General features: G+C 35.9%; 1 protein-coding gene across 10 annotated transcripts in view; it reads right to left on the reverse strand.

Moving 5' to 3' along the window:
• CACNA2D1 (calcium voltage-gated channel auxiliary subunit alpha2delta 1) overlaps nucleotides 1-20,592 on the reverse strand; it is a 495,933-nt gene that overhangs the window by 25,742 nt on the left and 449,599 nt on the right. For 5 of the 10 annotated variants that reach the window (XM_045494628.1, XM_045494625.1, XM_045494630.1 and 2 more), the window contains 13 exons: nucleotides 20,249-20,269; nucleotides 19,512-19,572; nucleotides 12,952-13,049; nucleotides 9,840-9,927; nucleotides 8,665-8,727; nucleotides 7,961-8,064; nucleotides 7,019-7,105; nucleotides 5,569-5,636; nucleotides 5,147-5,185; nucleotides 3,147-3,218; nucleotides 1,958-2,110; nucleotides 1,822-1,874; nucleotides 234-289 (listed from right to left, as the gene is read on the reverse strand). In XM_045494628.1, coding sequence (XP_045350584.1) covers nucleotides 234-289; nucleotides 1,822-1,874; nucleotides 1,958-2,110; nucleotides 3,147-3,218; nucleotides 5,147-5,185; nucleotides 5,569-5,636; nucleotides 7,019-7,105; nucleotides 7,961-8,064; nucleotides 8,665-8,727; nucleotides 9,840-9,927; nucleotides 12,952-13,049; nucleotides 19,512-19,572; nucleotides 20,249-20,269 — 963 coding nt within the window. Of the gene's footprint in view, nucleotides 1-233; nucleotides 290-1,821; nucleotides 1,875-1,957; nucleotides 2,111-3,146; nucleotides 3,219-5,146; nucleotides 5,186-5,568; nucleotides 5,637-7,018; nucleotides 7,106-7,960; nucleotides 8,065-8,664; nucleotides 8,728-9,839; nucleotides 9,928-12,951; nucleotides 13,050-19,511; nucleotides 19,573-20,248; nucleotides 20,270-20,592 lie in introns of those variants that run through there. The other 5 variants (XM_045494634.1, XM_045494626.1, XM_045494632.1 and 2 more) reach the window with 2 other exon arrangements.

A 20,592-nucleotide genomic window follows, 5' to 3' on the forward strand; every position in this document is an offset into this window, starting at 1 on the left:
AAGCGCATGTATTAAGGGCAGGTCCCCTGCTTGGCTTATTTATTGTTGTCTGACGTAGTGGCAGTCCCTCATAGGCGCCCATTAAATGTCAAGAGAAGCAATGAATCCAACAGATAAGAGTTACAAAATAGAGGCCGACATGACATAAAAAAGTTTGCAGATCCTTGGGTCAGGGGAACTCAACACATCCCCAAACAAAATTTTATTAGGACAATTGCTGAGTAACTACATACCTGCCTCAAGAAGCCGTGGAAAGGTCAAACTCAGGAGAAACTGCTGTAGAATAGACCTAAATTGCAAATACAAATTATTATTGACAAAAATCTACATATTTCCTTTACAAATAATGCAGTAAAAACCCGAATAATCTTGCAGGTACACATACACACATTTCTTCCTCATCTGCTTGGAAAAAGTTGAGATCTTGCCAATAGAAAGTTGAGGAGTAGTTTTATATAATTATTTCTTAAACTTTACAAAACACCGTACATTTGTTTCTGTAAAAGAAGTCGCGAAGTCAGACATGTTAAGGACCGAGTGAGGGACCACTTAAGTGTGAAGAGGCCTAACAAGAAATGAGATCATGGAAAGTGGTACCTAGGAAAAGTGTCAATATTTCGTGCCATAGTTTTCTCATTCAGGGGTGCTTATTTTAGTTTTAGAACTCTATGGTGGAATAAAACACAAGATCAAACAAAAATGATTTTGTGCCATGGGTTTGCAAACCATTTACTTTACAATATAGACTGTATCTGTGAATACATAACGTGACATTCATGAACTAAAATATATACCTGTTAAATATAGGACGCTTGGCACATTTCACTTTTTCCAATAAATGACATTTGAACCAAATATTAGTATAGAATCATCTGGAATTGAATTCAGGAAAAAAAAAAAATAAACAGGGGGGTGAAGGAGGTAAATTCTGGCCAGAAAATAGCATAAAGCCAATCATAAAGTAATGAGGATTACTTTGAGATTTAAAAAACCTGAGTGAATTAATATTTAAATATCACTATCACAATAGAAAGTGCCATTTTTCACCAAAAATAGGATTTTTAATCTAAAATCTTTCTTACTTTCATAAACTGGTAGACTGATATGATTTTTTCTGGGAAAGCCTCACCATCAAACGAACGTTAAAGTTTAATCTACAAGGCATAAGGCTTGGGCAATGATAAAAAAGAAGGGAAAGAAGGAAGACGAGGGATCCCAGACACAAAAGGAGGTTGAGTTACTTGACTGACCAGAGCCCAACAATGATGCATTTGATCTTACAGACTTTCCACAGTGCTTTAAACAGTTTAAATGTATTGTTTTCATAGGTGGTAGGGTGTAGGTGAGGTGTTGAAGGAGGTAGGGAGGCTAAGTCAGTAAAAAGAGAGAATTAGATCCATTTCAGCAACATGATGCCTCTAAAACTCTGCCAGCCTCTGTTGGAATAGGAAAGAGCTGAAAAGATAAGTCATGATGCTTTGAATTTGATGACGGAGACATCTAATTTGGATACTGAAGGCAATTAACTGAAACCTTTAATAGATTGATACACCTAAAACTTAAGGAATTGGGTATAAAGTCTCAACAGATCTTGAAGAGGCTGAAGTCCGCATGAGCATATTGTTTTCATATGAAAAACCAAGTGACAGTAACAGTGTTAAATTGATCATTTTGTGAAAACTACCAGTATGTCATTTAGGAAACAAACAGAGTAGTTTCCGTAACAATTATTCACGTGTCACAAAATCTGGACTGTCCTCAAATTCTTTACTATTTCACCGCCCCTTTCTCATTACCAGTAAAAACACAATTGTGACTTACCAGGCAGCTGCAGTGGCCCACCAGCCAATGTGTAATATGTCGGCTATTGATGGCTATAAAAATAATGAAAAAGTCGTTACGTTAATCGACACTGAGTGTTCCTGGGAGAGGCATGGACGAGGTGGAAATTACTGACCACGTATGCCGAGCGATGCCCTGCTCCTTGTTTCGGTGCAGCACCAGGTTCACACACTGACTGATAATCGTAAGATTTGTTGAAAGCATAAACCGATATATTAACCAGGTGTCGCATCAGACTTGGGTCAATCTCTCCAAAAAATCTTCCAATCTGGAACAGAGGACAAAAAAATCAAGTTTCAAATTCACTCCACATGTTAACACCTCGACCACTGCGACGAAAAGAAGACGAACTAGCAACTAAAACTACTGGGGCTTAAAAACCAAAGCAATGAAGCTGCACGGGATATTCCGAAAGAAGTGAGAAGAGCTTAGTTAGGGGTTCTCATTTGCTCCGTGGCTTGGTGTGATGCATGTGGAAGGAATACACACAGTTAAGTAAGCATTAAGATCACAAGTGAATTCCTTGTGGGGAAGAGGAAAGCAGCGTGACGGAGAGAAATGGGTGATATTAGAGAAAGAACAGGAACCTAGGAGCAAACCTGAGGCTCATCAACTGCAGTCCATAAACATGGCCAGTTAAGAAAAAGCTCAGTGTTGACCAATTTTATCTTTTCTGTTCCTAGAAGTTTAGTTATTTACTTTGACAGACAGAGACAGAATTGCAAGCAGTCCCCATGCTGTTAGCGCAGAGCCCAGTCTCACCAACTATGAGATGATAACCTGAGCCAAAAGCAAGAGTTGGATGCTTAATAGACTGAGCTACCCAGGCGCCCCAAGATCCTTTCTTTTTAAAGAGAAACCAGAAATGTAGATTGGGAAATGAAATTAATTGGCAACGAATTCTAATTTGCTTAAAATCCCATTTGAGCCAAATAGCCTATATGCTGCCAACTTGCAAATTTGGGAATGGAAACTTCATCAGTTCAAAGCAGCCATGTATTAAGTTAGATATTACTAATTAATAAATATTTAATATGCAAACATTTTCTCAATTTCTGAGAGATTGACAATAACTACATGTTTTAATAGTAACTGTTATGACTAGAAAGGAAATTCAACTAATATCAGGAAACTGTATTTAGAATTATTCATTAATGGTTTATATTATATTTAGCATTTAAAAATTTATTTTATGACAGAAATATAACAACTCATTAATTTCTAGAATGGTTTGAAGGACTTTTGTAATGCCGATTAGGGAAACACACTTTGGAAACTGTACTTTGTCCCACTGTGGTACCTACCTGGTTAGTATAATCATCATGATTTGCCATCAGAAGAAACCCACCATCATCTAGAATCACACAATCCATTACCTACAAAAATAAAAATAACAATGAACACAATTTGAGGAAGGTTAGGAGGCTTCATTATCAGTACCTTACATTAGATAGATGATTTTATATATATATTTAGAAAGAACATACATGTACGCACAAGGGAGGAGCAGAGGGAGAGGGACAGAGAGAATCCCAAGCAGTCTCCCTGCTGTCAATGTGGAGCCCGACACAGGGCTCGATTCCATGACCCTGGGATCATGACCTGAGCTGAAATCAAGAGTCAGACGCTTAAGGGACTGACCCACCCAGGAGCCCCAGTAGACAGTTACAACAACAAAAATAGGAAAAAACTTCAACTTAAAGATACATGCTCCAGAGATTCTGATGAAATAAATTAAGGACACACACAGATTCAAATTCTCAGGGTTTCATACTGCACCACTACCCATTTAGTTAAAACTGTCAACTGAGTCTGAACAAATCAGAAGGTCAAATCAGAAATAACCTTTTTGCCATTTGGTCATCTAAATGATCCAGGAAGTTGGATAAGCCAAAATAATAATATGTAAAAACACACTAATATTTTGACAAAAAAGATACCTTTAAAAATGCATTGTAGTCACCATGCTTCAGACTAAATTAAAAAGCATGCAGCATAAGGATATTTATAACTACTTCATATTTTCAATCAAAATTGGTTGCGTAATTTGAAATATAAAAGCAGAAAACAAAACAAAAAAAGATCATGACACAAAAGAAATCAATTCCCACCTGGTTTGTATCATGTTTAAATGCATGGATCAGTTTAGTAATTTTTATTGTATAAAATGACAATTAAAAACATTGTTCTCAGAGTTGGGGACATGTGGAAGCAACTTGCTAAAACCTCGACTCTCAAAACAGTCTTTATAGTCTCTATTTACAAAGTCTATGTAAAATGGAGAGAGTATAAAAAATAACATCGCTGGCTTATAATTTCACATGACTAGAAATAAGATGATGTGAACCCACTGTTTGCCTTGGAAATAAACACATACACATAAGAAGATGGGAAGCAAATAGTGGAATTCATCCTTTGTATTCTGGGAATACTTTATGTAGTATCATTCTTAGAACATACTTAACATTTTTTTAAAAAAAATTACTTATTTTTGAGAGGCAGAGAGAGAGGGAGAGAGAAAATCCAAAGCAGGTTTCAACATATTTAACATTAAAAATTTTTTTATTTATTTTTGAGACAGAGAGAGATGGAGCATGAGTGGGGGAGGGGCAGACAGAGAGGGAGAGACAAAATCTGAAGCAGGTTCCAGGCTCGGGGCTGTCAGCACACAGCCCAACTCGGGGCTTGAACTCACAAGCCATGAGATTGTGCCCTGAGCCAAAGTCAGGCACTTAACCAACTGAGCCACCCAGGCGGCCTGAACATATTTAACGTTTGAACAAAGAAATGTCATAATGAAATAGAAGTAACAGGAGACAATGTAAAATCCAATCCATGTAAGTGGAATTTGATAAAAAAAAATAATAATAATAATGATGGCAAAATTGAACTCAAAAAGTTTTCTTGTCATTATGAATACTGTGTGAACAAATTCAGAGAAACTATAAAGGACAGGAAAGATTGCCTTGATAACCAGTAAGGCCACTTTAGTTAGAAACTTCCCACTCAGGAACAGAGCTGAAGATACTTAGAAAACTATCTAACACAATTGACATTGAGTACACTTCATACTGAAACAGGCTTTTTAAAATACTTTCCCTTAATATGTGAATATTTTTAATGGTTAGGAATTAAAAGAATTTATTCAACTTCTTACCTATAAATTAGTTCAAAATTTCATAAAATATTTTTTAGCATTTAATGAAAAATTCCTATATCAAATGACTTTCATCAATGACTTTATGATTAAAGTCTTAACAAGAGTAATGAAAAATTACAGTTAAAATTTTAAAAATTTTCTTACATCACTGTTTCTTTTGCAGTCACAAACTGGACCAGCACACTGAAAGACAAAAATACAATTAACCCCACACATTTTTAATAGAAAAAAGGATTTCCATGACACATTATTATCATGTTAGGAATCTGAGAATAATTTATCCAGTATCAAAGTAAGATTAAATGACAGTCTATCCCATCATAAAAAAAGCAATAGCTTCATCTTTGTAAAATATTAAGAGCTATCTAAACTAATATTTCAAGTTATATCAAAATATTTTTCCTCTTAACTAATTTAAAAAAGTCTTTCCAAAAATATTAACTCATAGTTCTGCTTAATTTAGTAGCACTGAAAATTATACATTGACAAGACTTTACTTTGACTTTTCTTATTTACATTTGACATGGAGTGTAGCATAAACGTTAGGAAATATATATATATCTTACCGGATCCCTGATTGATGTTTTGGTGAAATTCTCTATCCAAGAATTTACATCAATTTTAATCCCAACAACTGAAAAATGATGTAAAGAAGAATTGACACATACATAGAAAAAACGTGGCTGTGATTCTTAGTTATCTACTTTTCCTCTTATATTTGAGTATTTCTGAGCAAATTTAAATTTCTTGGAATTAAATTAATTTCAGCTATATGTTGAAAAGCGGACTTCATTGAAAAGGTGGTTTTAATGTCCATATAATATTTGCTATATGATAATTTATGTAGTGTAGAAAGTAGCATTAAATTTTGGGTTGAATGTTATGTTTATTACAGAGATTTTATTTCTTTGGGTTTTCATTAAAGAGACCGCTAACCGCTCTTAAACTATTAAATAACTTTCGTTTATATTCACAACATACTTTACTCGTTGGCAACCACCTCACCAATTAACTCATATATACAATAAGCTAAAGGGGAAAAAAAAGGTGGTAGTGTCAGGCATAGTCTTGTAATGTGAGGTCACTCCGGTGGAATGTTTTAAGAGGCTTCGCTAGCCCCACCAATGCGTGCATCATGTGCTTGAGAAATGTATGTCCAAAAGACAGATAGGTGGGTGGGAGGGTGAGTGAATAAATGAGCCATTGAGTGAATGAAGGAAGCAGTCAATGAGTTAGTGTGGAGGTAATATCTAGTTGAACCACTGAGGGGTAAAACAGCCCTCAGGAACAGGAAGGTGATCTATCTACCTTCTCAATCTGGTCTAATGTACACTCTCTTACACATTCAAATACGGAATCATACAATGAAAAAAAAAAAAAAAAACAACGCTTCTACTAGATGGCATCCACTTAATCCAGCCTACTTGCATTTCCCATTGATGTTCAGTTTTATGATTTGTTTTGTTTGCTTACTTGATTTTATTTTGGCAAAAAAAAAAAATCATTTTTCCATTTTATTGTAATTTTATATATATGTAAAAAAAAGGTTCTTACCTAATTCATTTTATCAGGCACATGGTATATATATGCTATAACTTATTTATCTTTTCCTTAGAGGATGGAAACTTAACTCTTCATGTTTAACTTACTACAAATATTCACACCCTTGGACAGGTATCCTTTTGTGTATTTCAAAGTATCTTCTAGGACAGACTTACCGAGTGGAAATGCTGGATCAATCTGGCATGTAGAATTCTGATTTGACTCCATTAATTTGAGCAGCAGTGTATACACATACACATCTAGGAAATCCCTCACCTCTATATAGTATCTGTTCTATTTTTCCCCAATCTCCTACATCATTGTATTTTATTTTCAAAACTTTGTGTATCTGTCTTTGACTTTATTTTGCTTAAAGGTTTCTGATGGCCTTCCTGGTAAGTACTGCCAGATTTTAATAGAAATATTTGGTCACATTTAATTTTGGCCATGTCCATATACCATATACATGCTTACCTGCAGGTTTAAGAAGCTTTCCTTGGATATAGATTTCCACAGCTTTGCTTACCATAATGCCTGATTCATAAGCACCAGGTCCGCTTTCTGAAAAAGAAGAAGGCAACAACAAAAAAGGAACACAGGCCTGTCTAGATAAGTCAAATAGTGAATTTCTCTTAAGAGGGATAGGTGGACGGTGTTTTGCTTAAGTATTCTAGTGTAGATAAGTAATGAGGAGGTGAGTTGTCGTCTCTCATCTTCCTCTACTGACCAGACCCATTGGAGTGTCTGTGGGATGTGAATTATTCAGCTTGGCTGCATCCATGTCCACAACATAATGGACGCAGGCCAAATCTCTGCTTCGTGACATATGCTAACTGAGTGGAGAGGCTGCTGAGGTGGAAAGATTGATCTTAGAACCCCAAACAGCCTTTGCATTTTAGACGTAAGTCCCTGGACAAGATGCCAAAATTCTCTGAACTTTGGTTTCCCCTTTTGTAAAAATGAGGCTGAATAACACCTACCCCCAGAGAAGCCCAGGAATTAAATTAGAAAGGTTTTGGGAAAGAATCCAATAAGATAGTTTAAAATGTGGCCTATTGATAATTTTCATAAGTAATATATTTAACTAAAACTGACTAAACTGATTGATGATGTCTTTAAAACTCATTACACGTTCTTTAATAGATTTGCCGTTTGTGAAATGAGGGATTATCTACATATGTTTCTATGCATTATGCATACCTGTTGATATGCTATCTCTACATTACTGGATGACTGTTTCCTGTGTGTGCATTTTACCTCAAGTAAATGGAAGCTTCTGTCCTTCCAATGTCACACTTATACTATACACCTAATAAGGGCTGTTCTGAACAATTATCGTTATTGGGGAAAGCAGGAAGTAATAATTTATCTAAAAAAAAGGAAATTGAGAATGGCTGAATTCTGAGTAATACTTACTGTTAAAGTAGGGAGCAGTAAAAACATAGTTGTCATTATCGAGACTCCTTTTATAGAAGCTATCCTCGTATGTTTCTGGATTTTCTTGCCAGTTTTCTCCAGCCCTAAAGAGGAAATGGCTCATCATTTTTATTCTTGAATCTGCCTGATAACCTACTTTTCTGTGAACATCACAGAATTTTACAGATATGTCTACATCTAATGATACTCATTAATAAGCAATAAATCACCATAGAATAGATAACAAGGGTCAGAAAAAGCTCTTGGTTTTGCTCTGCAGTTTTACTATCCAGGTGATGACGTACAAGTCACTTAATAGGTCAATTAATAGTAATAGGCCTCCTCACCCTAGGTGACAGACTATTTTGGAGACAGAGATAAGATCCATTGAAGAACAGTGAAAACAATGAGGTGCTATGAAAATATTGCCAATAGGCTATAAACTTTACGTTCAGTGTGTATGAATAGAAAAATAATCTCTTTTACTGTGTCTTAGATTTTGGAATAAATATCCAAAAGGATCACTGAATAATCATATAATAGCATTTTTAAAGAAGTAGGGTATTTTAATAATGTAAGTAATGTTAAATGACTCCATTTTAATCTAATAATCAGTTTCTCTACAGAACGGCTTCCTTATAATGTGCACATCCTCAGAGTAGTCGTGTAACGTACTGATTTCTACAGATGTTATTTGAACTTACTCCTTGGGATAAACTCTGGTAATCCCACCATCAGTCACAACGAACCGTGCTTTCACTCCCTTGCTAAAACAGAAGACAGAAGAAGGCAATTTTTTATTTCACTTGGTCTCCATAAGATAATAATTTAGGTGTTGATGACACAAAGAGAAATAAAATGAGTTCCTAACATAAAGGAAGACAAAGTAAATACATCAATACATGCAAACTAGGCTTTAATGTTGCAAATATCTAAGAAATAAAGGGAGGATGCTTAACGAGGTCACTTCATAGTAAAGACCAATACAGCTGCGTTTGGAAGATGGAATTAGCAGAGATGACAGAGACAGCAGGAAGATCTTACATGTGGAGCCAAGACTATGTTACAGGAAAGCTAGTGAAGAATGTTAAGTATTTGGTGTTATAAAAACAGAAGGCAAGGTGAGAAGCAACAGATAGTAAAGGTTCAAGGACAAGCTTCTTAAGAAGGGTCAGCTCATGAATAATCGTGAAATCCATGCTGGAGAGCTTCATCTTTATCCTGAAACTGGAGCTGCATTAAGAGGAAGGCTGGCAGGGGTGCGTTCTATGGAGGACAGAATAGGGGGTGTGGGTAGAGGAATCGGAGGCCCTGAGTATAGACTGAATATAAGCAGTGCTGTAATGTCTCAGAAATTGGAAATTATGAATTTGGCTATGAAGAAGACAGGACAACATTGTCGGAAGAGCTATTTAGCATTTGGTGACTGACTGGACATGGGGTGGAGAAGAGACCGTAAATGAGAATCACAATCAGATTTCTCAGTTTGTTGACTGGGTGAATAGTAGTGTTATTAAAAGGCCACTTGACTAGCATCCCTATTTTATCACAAACATGGAAATTCAGCCTTTTTAAATTTGGTTTGTTCCCACTGCAGTGTGTAAGTGTGGAAAGATAAGTACTGGCAGATGTAGATGTTAGTCCTGACACATACCCAACACTGGCAATACAAGCTGTCAACAACTCCAAGATGAAATTGTTACTAAATTAGTAAAATTTAAATTTATGAGCCCTAGTTTCCAAAAATTTCTCAGAGAAAAGCTAAATTGAAATGCAGGATATATATATATGTTATATATGCATATATATATATATATATATATATATATTCACACACACACATATATATATATATATATTAATAGGAACAAATACTTACATGTTTTTCTGCTTACTCCAGTAATTTTGGACAAGTTCATTTGTAAAGCCTGCATCCAGCAAGACTCTATTAATCAAATCCGTATTACCTAATATAGAAAAAGGATAGCCTCAATTACATCCACATAGTTTTTTCATTAGGATAATAATGAAACAAATATATTCTCTGTTTGTTAAAGCAATTTAGAGTGGATAATATTTCTATGAATTAACAACCATATCCAATATTAATTTTCTGCATGTTTTTGTTGTTCATCTTGCCTCACAGTTTTCAGGCTATGGCCAGAATAGAAAAGCCAATTCTAAAAGAAAATTATTTTGTAAATTTTTTCAAAAAGATATGTGAAGTATGTCAATCAAGAAACATTAAGGAAATAACCTTCCTCTCTCTCTTCTTTTTTATAGGTTAGTATGGCGATTCGAATCTATCATAATTGATGGACAATTTTATATGTAAATATAAAACTACATAATATAGTTTTTTCTTCGTTTGCTTTGGTGAAAGAACTGAATAACTTAGCACAGACCAGCACTATTTCAAGACTGGCTTTTGGAATCTGTCATTTCTGGAACAACCAGAGAGCAAAATAGCCCAAGTTCAAAGGTAATGAAAGGGCAGATGGCAATGACCAAGGGTCAATTAATACATATTCTTAAACAAAAAAACTTCACCTTCTTTCCTTTCTCTTGGTCCTGTGTTTTAAGCCCATGACACTGTGAATAACCTACAAATACTGAAACTTCACATTTATGAAAGAATTTTATTTTACCCAGGTAAGGAATATGTGGTCTTACTTAATATCTATTACTGTAAAAGGTGAGGAGTAGACTGGAAAATATTTTAGTTGATTTTTTAAATTTAATATAACTTCCAGTTTTAAAGGATCAATGCAATCCACAGTTTAGACTTCATTTTAGGAACTATTTTCATTATATTATGTCAGAAAATTAATCATTTTCACAAACAGTCCATTTGAAAAGTGAATGATGCAATTTAATTGCTGCAAATCGTTTTAGGTAAAAGAAATGAAACGATTATTCTAATTTGTGGTATAAATCACTCTTGCGAGCAATTTCACAATTTCATTCATATTTTAATTATACCATAATTTTAAAATCTGTCTTGAAATATGGCCCCTGCTGCATATAATACATAAACAGGTTATCAGTACTGAGCTTTACCATTTTATACACATATAATCTCATTGTTAGAATAGTTCAAAAAAGCGGGAGCCGGGGAGGAGATACGAACACGCTGAAAGACTCTACAGTGTAAACATTTAGGTAATAAATGAACATAAACAGTGAGAATTTTAATTTTAATGGTGGATTAAGTACTTCCATAAGCACAATCAAAATCGCCCAAACCCCTTTAAAGGAAGCCACTGAGATTTCAATCACTGATACTTTTAGTTTTACATATTATTTGATAACATGCCCTAAAATATGATTGAGAAAACTGTAGTATGTAAAACTATCAGAGGAAAATATAAATTTTATAGCTGTTACCTTTTTATAATTAAATCTCACACTTCACATGGTTATCTAAGTACCACAAGCATCCTATTGGATCACAGGAGAGGTGGATAAAAAACATGAAGTGAAATGAAGACACGGGAGAAGAGACAATATGGATATTAGCACTATGATACTGAAAGTACTTTTGTTTCAACATATTTATACTTGCCTAGGAGCTAGAGGCAACCAATTTATATTTTTATTAATTTTTCAATGCTTACTCATTTGTTTTGAGAGAGAAAGAGCGTGAGCAGGGGAGGGGCAGAGAGAGAATCTCAATCTGTACTGATAGTGCAGAGCCCAACGTGGAGCTCGAACTCAGGAACCATGAGATCACGACCTGAGCCAAAATCAAGAGTCAAATGCTTAACAGACTGAGCCACCCAGGTGCCCATAGAGGCATCCAATTAAAGGAATATTCAGTGATATTACACCAGTTCTTTCTTGGGAATCCTGTTATTTACTGAAAGGAAAAGAACAAGAACCATAACAATGGAAAGGCTCTGACTCAGAGTGAGCTGACAAGGAGTAGAAAGATTTGGAAACACTCCTATTCGGTCAGATCAGTGTAGACCTTCTCTACCCTGGCTGGTTTTCAGAGCAGCTAATTCTTGCTCTGGTAGCTAATGTTGATGATGCTAGGAAGTTACTTCTTTTTAGGAGATAAATTTTAATTTGTGAGACGCTTCAGTTCACTTCCTGTAACTGAGCAAGTGCCTTGTTTAACCCTTTCTGATAGAAAGGAAAAAGATTTTAAAGAAGAAGGAGAGGGAAGGGAGAAGGAGGAAAGGACAAAAAACTCAGTTATGGTTCCTTTTTTTAAAAAAAATTATATTTACTAAGGTAATTTTTGCCAGGCAGTTAATTTTCCTCTCATTTCCCATTTCCGGTACATCTTTTCCTGGTAGTACTTTTTTTACAGGATATTTTTAGGAGGAAAACACGGTTAAGATTTTAAATGCTAAGAAACCATTAATCTCTAAAAAGTTTTGTACTTCGAATGATGTAAATTTCTCTGAAAGAAATGTATTGGTTAAACACTAATTGTTAACATTTTTATTTATTCTAACTTATTTTACTTCATAAAGTGAAAAATGACAGAAGCATTTTTTTTACACTATAAAGTTAATGGTGATCAAAACAGAATGTCAGGATGAAAACAAACCATTGACTGACATATTTATACCTTGTTTTTATTCTCTTCATCTTAAAGCTGTTCATATAAATTGGAGGAAAGAGATAAATCTATAAATGCTGTATGTATTTCTCTATATGGCAAGAAAAATGCAACGAAAAACTTTCAAAATATCATAAAAATTAAGTTTCTTAAATTTGAAAGGATCAAGGGTAAAGGTGCCCTATTTACACTGAAACATTTGCAGGTATCTAATACTTGGCTTTGAAAATTTGATTTTACTTCACAGTGAAAGAAACATTCTTTAATACATAAAAGGCCAAACTGTTACATTTTACCACTAAAAATTTACAAAGTAAATAAATAAACCAGCATACCAACACACTGATCTGAACCAAGATTTGACCACTCTGGATATAACAATGGTGAAGCAATTATTATAAATTGGGTGTATACTTACAGGATGGGTTGTTTGGCGTTTTTCTGTCAATAAACTCATTGAAATTTAAAAGAAATTCGGTGTTATTATCTGATATCTTAAGTTCATTGCAGTAATCTCTGAAAAACAAAATATTGTAGGATATTAGCTGTGAAAGTCACAACTTTTTAAAAAGTACACAGCCTTTTATAGGAAGTGAAAACACTTTCTTTTACTACTTAAGTGACTCTGCAACCTGTTGAACAATATTTTGACTTAAGTAAAGGATGAGTCTTTAATCCCTGACTTAATAGAATATAACTTCAAATGAATCTGATTTTTGGGGGCCCCTGGGTGGCTCAGTCCGTTAAGTGTCAGACTTCAGCTCAGGTCATGATCTCACCGCTTGTGAGTTTGAGCCCCACGTCGGGCTCTGTGCTGACAGCTCAGAGCCTGGAGCCTGCTGGATTCTGTGTCTCGATATCTCTCTGCCCCTCCCTCACTCATACTTCGTCTCCTTCTCAAAAACAAACATTAAAAAAAACGAATCTGATTTTGTAACACCATAAACTGATTATTGGAAAATTGGCTGATCTTCCAAATGATGACACATTTCATTATAAAACTGAAAATTCCCATTCAGTAATATCATCGCTGGTCTCGAACTCCTGGGAAACATTAGTTACAGAATCCCCAAATTCTTAATTTTGTTGCAAAGCACAGATTTTGTCATTAGCAACAGTCCATTGTTGTCTTTAAAGTGAAAGCCTTAGGTGATTGATTATTGACAAAATGTTTATCAAATACCCAAGGCATTCTGTCAAATAAAATATTTCATGGAAAAAGAGCAAAGAGCACCTATTTTAGCTCTAAATTTGATCACACAAGTACTTTTCTGTGAGACAGCCAAGCACTCGGGTATGCAGAACTTCCATTTTCATGTCACTGAATATAAAATGACATCTACTCAAGGGTAAAGGTTCAATAAAACTAATAATTTTTACTGCTTCCACCAAGGGTATTTTATAGTGAAACGGGCTTTTCCCTCACATGGGTGCCTGGCTATAAAGATTATGATGGCTACCAGCACCCTTGAGTGCCCACTGCCTTGATTTCGGCTAAGGTATCAGCTCATCACTGCTTAGAGTGTCAGTGAAAATGTCAGCATGAAGAAAATGACAAACATCATTTCACAGTGCTACAAAAACACCTTTGACCTGGTGGGTTCTCTGAAAGGGCCTCTGGAACCCTGGGATTCTGAGAACCATACTTTGAGAACTGCTATCCTCGTTTGGAAATCGAGAACAAATATCAAGCAACATAAATGTCAGGCTGCCATTATTATAATGAGGTTCATACAACAGATGAAAAACAGTAAAATGTCAGAACTTCAAAAACAAACAAAAAAAAAACCCCACCAAACTTCTCATTTCATGGAAAATTTTAGTTTAGAGGCTTGGTTTAGAAAGGATGCACGTCCTTTACTCATTTCATTATCGACAGAGCTAAAATGGACTTCTTCCCACAATTAGCATTTAATTATAGATATCACATAGTATTCTTTTTCATTCTATTTCATCTTTGAAATGCCTCTCTCATTTCTGATAAAGAGCAAAAATATTCCATGTTTTACACTTTTCATCCATTTTTTTTAAATTATTTTTAATGTTTATTTTTGAGAGAGACAGGGTGTGAGTGGGGGGAGGGGCAGAGAGAGACAAGTAGACACAGAATCTGAAGCAGGCTCCAGGCTCCGAGCTGTTAGCACTGAGCCTGACCCAGGGCTTGAACCCACAAACCGTGAGATCATGACTTGAGCTGAAGTCGATGCTTGACGGACTGAGCCATACTGGCGCCCCTGGACTTTTCATCCCTTTGGCTGCACGTGTTTTAAAGATAGGAGGGGAGCCTGGGTGGCTCAGTCGGTTAAGCCTCTGACTTCGGCTCAGGTCATGATCTTGCAGTTCGTGAGTTCAAGCCCCGAGACGGGCTCTGTGCTAACAGCTCGGAGCCTGGAGCCTGCTTCAGATTCTGTGTCTCCTCTTCTCTCTGCCTGTCAATAATAAATAAATGTTAAAAAATAAATTAAAAAAAAAATAAAGGTAGGAATAATGCTCCAAGAATTTATATTTTACTGAGAGGTACTGGATAGTCTTCTGAGATTGATCAGCATTTGATAATCAACACACATGCTCAGATGTTGAAAGAGCAAGGAAATTGCCTAATCTGCAAAATGGGATGATACTACTAATTTATTATAGAGTTCACTGGAGCAGTAAATATAATCATTCACGTAAAAGGCTTCCTTAACATGTTAGTTGAGGTGGATGTTCATTGGTTTGTCCCACAAACTCTAACATTTCTTCCCTTCTCTCATATATACTCCATCCCTAAACACACGGGCACATTCTGCTCTTTCAGTCACCCCACAAGAATGGTACATATGTTAATCCTTGCTGAAGTGAACGATCATTTGGTACAAATTGGGAACCGGAACTAAAAGATATGTTTATCTTCCCTGTGAGTACAGGGACTTCTACCGTATTTTCCACATTATCTAACAGTAAAGCTCAGAAAGTCAGTCTGTGTGGCCTCCTAGTCAATATTTGGGAGAGATGAATGAAGAAGCTTCCTAGAGACAAAACACAGAACTGAGATGGAATGAGAGTCTTATCAATATAGCACATCTAATTTCAAACTCTTCTTATTCTGTTCTTTTATATTCTCCTTTCTAGCTAAAACTGGTTTTAGCAGTTTAAGACACTCAGTTACTTATCTTGACAAGTGGTAAGATTGCAGGTATTATTAATAATGATTTTTTTTAAATATTCTTTACATATTTATAGATTCTACAGGCACCAAATATATTTATTCAGCACCTACTCTGTGTCAGGCAATGGATGTGATGTTGGGTACTGAATAGTAGATAAGTCAAATAGATTCAGTTGTGGCTTTTTTGGGGGAAAGTAAATAACATTAAATGGGCCAGTAAAGGAAGTATAGTATTCTATAAAGCAGTCAGCAATGATGTCTGTCTAATCCAGTGAAAATGGGTAAGGAATTCCTAGATCAAGCAGCTTTGAAGTTGGGGTTTGGGAAGGGGTGGGGTGTGTCTAAGTACAGTCCAAAACAGAAGAGAAAATTAGAGGAGAAGAGGAAAAAAAAACAGCACATGTAGGAACTGAGAGAAGTTTAGTGTGGTTGGAATTTAAAGCAGAGGTTGGCCAACTGTTTGCTGAAGGGCCAGATAATAAATGATTCAGACTCTATGGGTTATGAGATCTATGCCACAACTAATCAATTCTGCCTTTGTAGTGAAAGCAGCCACAGACAATTCATCATCCAACAAGTATGGCTGTGTTCTAATAAAACTTTGTATAAAGCAGGCAGTCTATAGGCTGTAATTTGATGGCCCCAGATTTAGTAGAGTCTAAGGACCACACTGTTAACTGGGACCTAGTAAGAACAGTTTAAAGCTGTGATATAAAGTACAGATTATCACCAGGACACTACTGAGCTATTGGTTCATATTTAGCAGACAAGAAACATAATTTTATTCACATTCTAGAAACTCTCTCTAGTTACAGAAATGAGACCAGACTGGAAGGAAAGGGGGATTTGGAGAAGTCGGGAGATTAAGTAGGGAGCAGCTGCACCAGTTTAAGTAAAGAGAAAGCACTGGCCTGAATGAGAACAAAGGCAGCAGAGTTCGGCAGATATACTTGATAGTGTAAAATAAATTCTGTTTGACAAGACTTGGTGACTGATTAAAAGTTAGACACAAAGGGAAGGAAGCAAAGACAAATGCTTAGGAGACACTGACTGAAACACATTGAAGAGATAGTCCTGTTGTCTTCCATAAACAGGAATGTCTCAAATTGTGTAGGTAGACATTGTTTGATCCTATCTTGTAATGTAATGCCAATAAACCACATATTATGTCTGTTTTGTTTCTAGGCATCATGGCCATCTTGTGGATTTCAAAAGCATTGCCCCAAACTACAGACATCGGATAGATGGGTGGTATGTCTATAGACACAGAATAAGAGACCTTAAGCTAGCACCTTCATGTAAGTGATCTGCAGAAGAAAAGAAGCTCATTAAAGAGACTGAATATGCAGCCGAGGGAGGGAGGACGAAAATCAGAACAGCAAGAGGAGGCAAAGAGTACTCAAGAATTGTGGGATGGGCAGTATCAAACACTGAAGGAAATGCAAGGAGGAGAATCTCATGAAGCCAAGAATATGCTTTATTAACAGAGATGTACCTTATATGTATTCCCCATTTTCAAGAAGGACCAAAAATTCAGGTATCCTTAGGATTACATAAAAATTACTTTGAGGGGTGCCTGGGTGGCTCAGTTGGTTAAGCGTCTGATTTTGGTTCAGGTCATGATCTCATGGTTTGTGAGTTCGAGCCCGACGTCAGGCTCTGTGTTGACAGCTCAAAGTGTGGAGCCTGCTTCAGATTGTCTCTCTCCCTTTGCTCTTCCCCTGTTCTCACTCTGTCTCTTCTCTCAAAAATAAAGAAACATTAAAATAAATCTTTAAAAATATTAGTCTGAGTTACTCTTTAATTTTATGAGCTGTCTGCGGGTTCTTACAGTAATTTCTTTAAGAAGTATAAAATGTAAGAAATTAGTAACACACAATTCTGAATCTATGTTCTTCAACAGTTTAGCCTAGATTAATAGAATTATGTTAATTTGAATATTATTTTATGTGCCTGCTACAGAGTGTGAATCAAGAATTAAGGAAAGACGAAAAACAAAGCTGGAGGCATCACAATTCTCAACTTCAAGTCATATTATAAACCTGTCGTAATCAAAACAGTATGGTACTGGCACACAGACAAATAGATCAATAGAAAAGAATAGAAAACACAGAAATAAACCCACAACTATATGGCCAATTAATCTTCAACAGAGCAGGACAGAACATCAAATGGAAACAAGACAGTCTCCTCGGCAAATGGCGTTTGGAAAACTGAACCACTTTCTTACACCATACATAAAACTAAATTAAAAAATGTAGGAAAGACCTAAATGTGAGACATGAAACCATCAAAATCCTAGAAGAGAACACAGGTAGTAACCTCTTTAACATGGCCCTAGCAACTTCTTTCTAGATAGGTCTCCTGAAGCAAGGGAAACAAAAGCAAAAATAAACTACTGGGACTTCACCAAAATAAAAAGCCTCTGCACAGTGACGGGAGCAATCAACAAAACTAAAAGGTAACCTACAGAATGGGAGAAGATGCAATTACTGATACAATTCAACACCTCCCAAAATGAATAATCCAGTTAAAAAATGGGCAGAAGACATGAGTAGACATTTTTTCCAAAGAAGACATTCAGATGGCCAATAGACACATGAAAAGATATTCAATATTACTCATGATCAGGGAAATGCAAATCAAAACTACAATGAGATATGACCTCACACCTGTCAGAATGGCTAAAATCAACAACACAAGAAACAACAGGTGTTGGTGAGGATGTGGAGAAAGGGGAACCTTCTTACACTGTTGGTGGGAAAACAAATTAGTGCAGACATCTGGAAAAGAGTATGGAGGTTCCTCAAAAATTTAAAAATAGAGCTACCCTACAACCCAGCAATTGCATTACTAGTTACCAAAAGAATTCAAAAATACTCATTCAAAGGGATACACTCACCCCAATTTTTACTGCAGCATTATCTACAATAGTCAAATTATAGAAACAGCTGAAGTGTCCTTCGGCTGATGAATGGATGAAGAAGACGTGGTACATACAGACAAGAGATTAGTCATAAAAAAGAATGAAATCTCATTTGAAACGTGGATGGAGCTGAAGAGTATTATGCTAAGCAAAATAAATTCATTAGAGAAAGACAAATACCCTATGATTTCATTCATATGTGGAATTTAGGAAACAAAGGATGAAAAAAGAGAGAGAGAAACCAACCAAGAGACTCTTAAGTATAGAGAAAAAAACTGATGGTTACTAGAAGGGAGATGGGTGGGGGAATGATTTAAATAGATGATGGGGGGGCGCCTGGGTGGCGCAGTCGGTTAAGCGTCCGACTTCAGCCAGGTCACGATCTCGCGGTCCGTGAGTTCGAGCCCCGCGTCAGGCTCTGGGCTGATGGCTCAGAGCCTGGAGCCTGTTTCCGATTCTGTGTCTCCCTCTCTCTCTGCCCCTCCCCCATTCATGCTCTGTCTCTCTCTGTCCCAAAAATAAATAAACGTTGAAAAAAAAAATTAAAAAAAATTAAATAGATGATGGGGATTACAGAGTAATCTACATCATGTACAGTGTGTTTGTGTGTGTACTCACAAATGCAAATACCCAGCTCTTCATTATTGATGGATACACTGTTATTTCTAATAAGAGCAAAGTCTACATCTGTCTTATTCACTAGTGTATGCCTGAATCACAACATTGCTTAGCCTACAGTAGTTGCTTACTGAGCGAATGAATGAATAGAATGAATAAAATACTGTTGCAGTTTTAAATTATTGCTTCCCTTGGCTTCATGATTTGGCATGGGTCTGACTCAGAACTGTTACCAAAGACTCACCTATCCACACAAGGTATAGCAAATATATAAAACAAAACCAACCTTGGTGCTATGAATGTGTAGCCAGATTCTTCAAAATTATCCGGCTTCAGTGTTTCTGAATCTGCAAAGATAACATTACAGGATTAGATAAGCAATCCACAATATGCATCCTGAGTTTCTATGATAATAGGAAGATAGTAGAATGATAACCTATTAAGGGGGGGGGGGGAGGGTGGTGGTGAAGTACTTATATCCTAAATTGAAACACATCAATGAATGTAAAGGTTCTCAATACTTCATAATATAATTGCAAAATACATTTTAATTCCATAACACAAATTACACCAGTTATATTAGAAAAAAATGCTGTCTTCGAAGTTTCCCATTTACTCACCCTACAGTAACCAATCTTTTATATCAATGTTGCTTCAGAGTCATTTCATTTAAAATGTCAACGTAAATTTTTTATCAATATTATGGTAAAGAAAATGATTTCAATAAACTCATCAATGTCTTTAGTGAATTAGTAACATTTGTCATATTAGATGTAAATTAGTAAGAGGAAGCATACAAACACACAAGTATTTACGCCTCAGAAAAAACCTGAATGTGAAATAGGTTGCATATGAAAACACAAGCATATTCTTTCCCCCTTTTTTGCCGCTAAGGTTTGAGCGATCATGGAGGAAAATCTAGCAGATGAGAAGCACAGAGGATAATATCCAATAGGAATGGAAATATCAGTGGATATGTCAAGTGTACTAAACAAAGAAATTGAGCAACAAGAAAATACTTGCCCTTCATTTTGCCCTTTTTTGCTGTGAAAATCCATCAGAAAGAGAAAGCAGGGAAACAAAAAAAAGAGGGTAAAGCAAAGGGGGTCACAAACAATATTTTATTCAATGACTTTCTTGAATAAAAATATTGTGCATAGATCAAAGGTTTATTTATGTACAGCTGTAGTCTGGGAAAAAAAAAAGACATCTTTTGAAGACTGGAAGGTATATTCTGTCAATTACTACTAGAGCATCCTCTCTGTACTGTGGTTATTTCAAGGGTCTAGTTTGCAAAGTGTTTAGCGCGGGTGCAATACCGGTGATGTTACCCTCTATTCAGAAGCATTTACCAAACATCAAAGACC

The sequence above is a fragment of the Leopardus geoffroyi genome, chromosome A2 (assembly GCF_018350155.1).
Source record: "Leopardus geoffroyi isolate Oge1 chromosome A2, O.geoffroyi_Oge1_pat1.0, whole genome shotgun sequence".
Taxonomy (NCBI): domain Eukaryota; kingdom Metazoa; phylum Chordata; class Mammalia; order Carnivora; family Felidae; genus Leopardus; species Leopardus geoffroyi.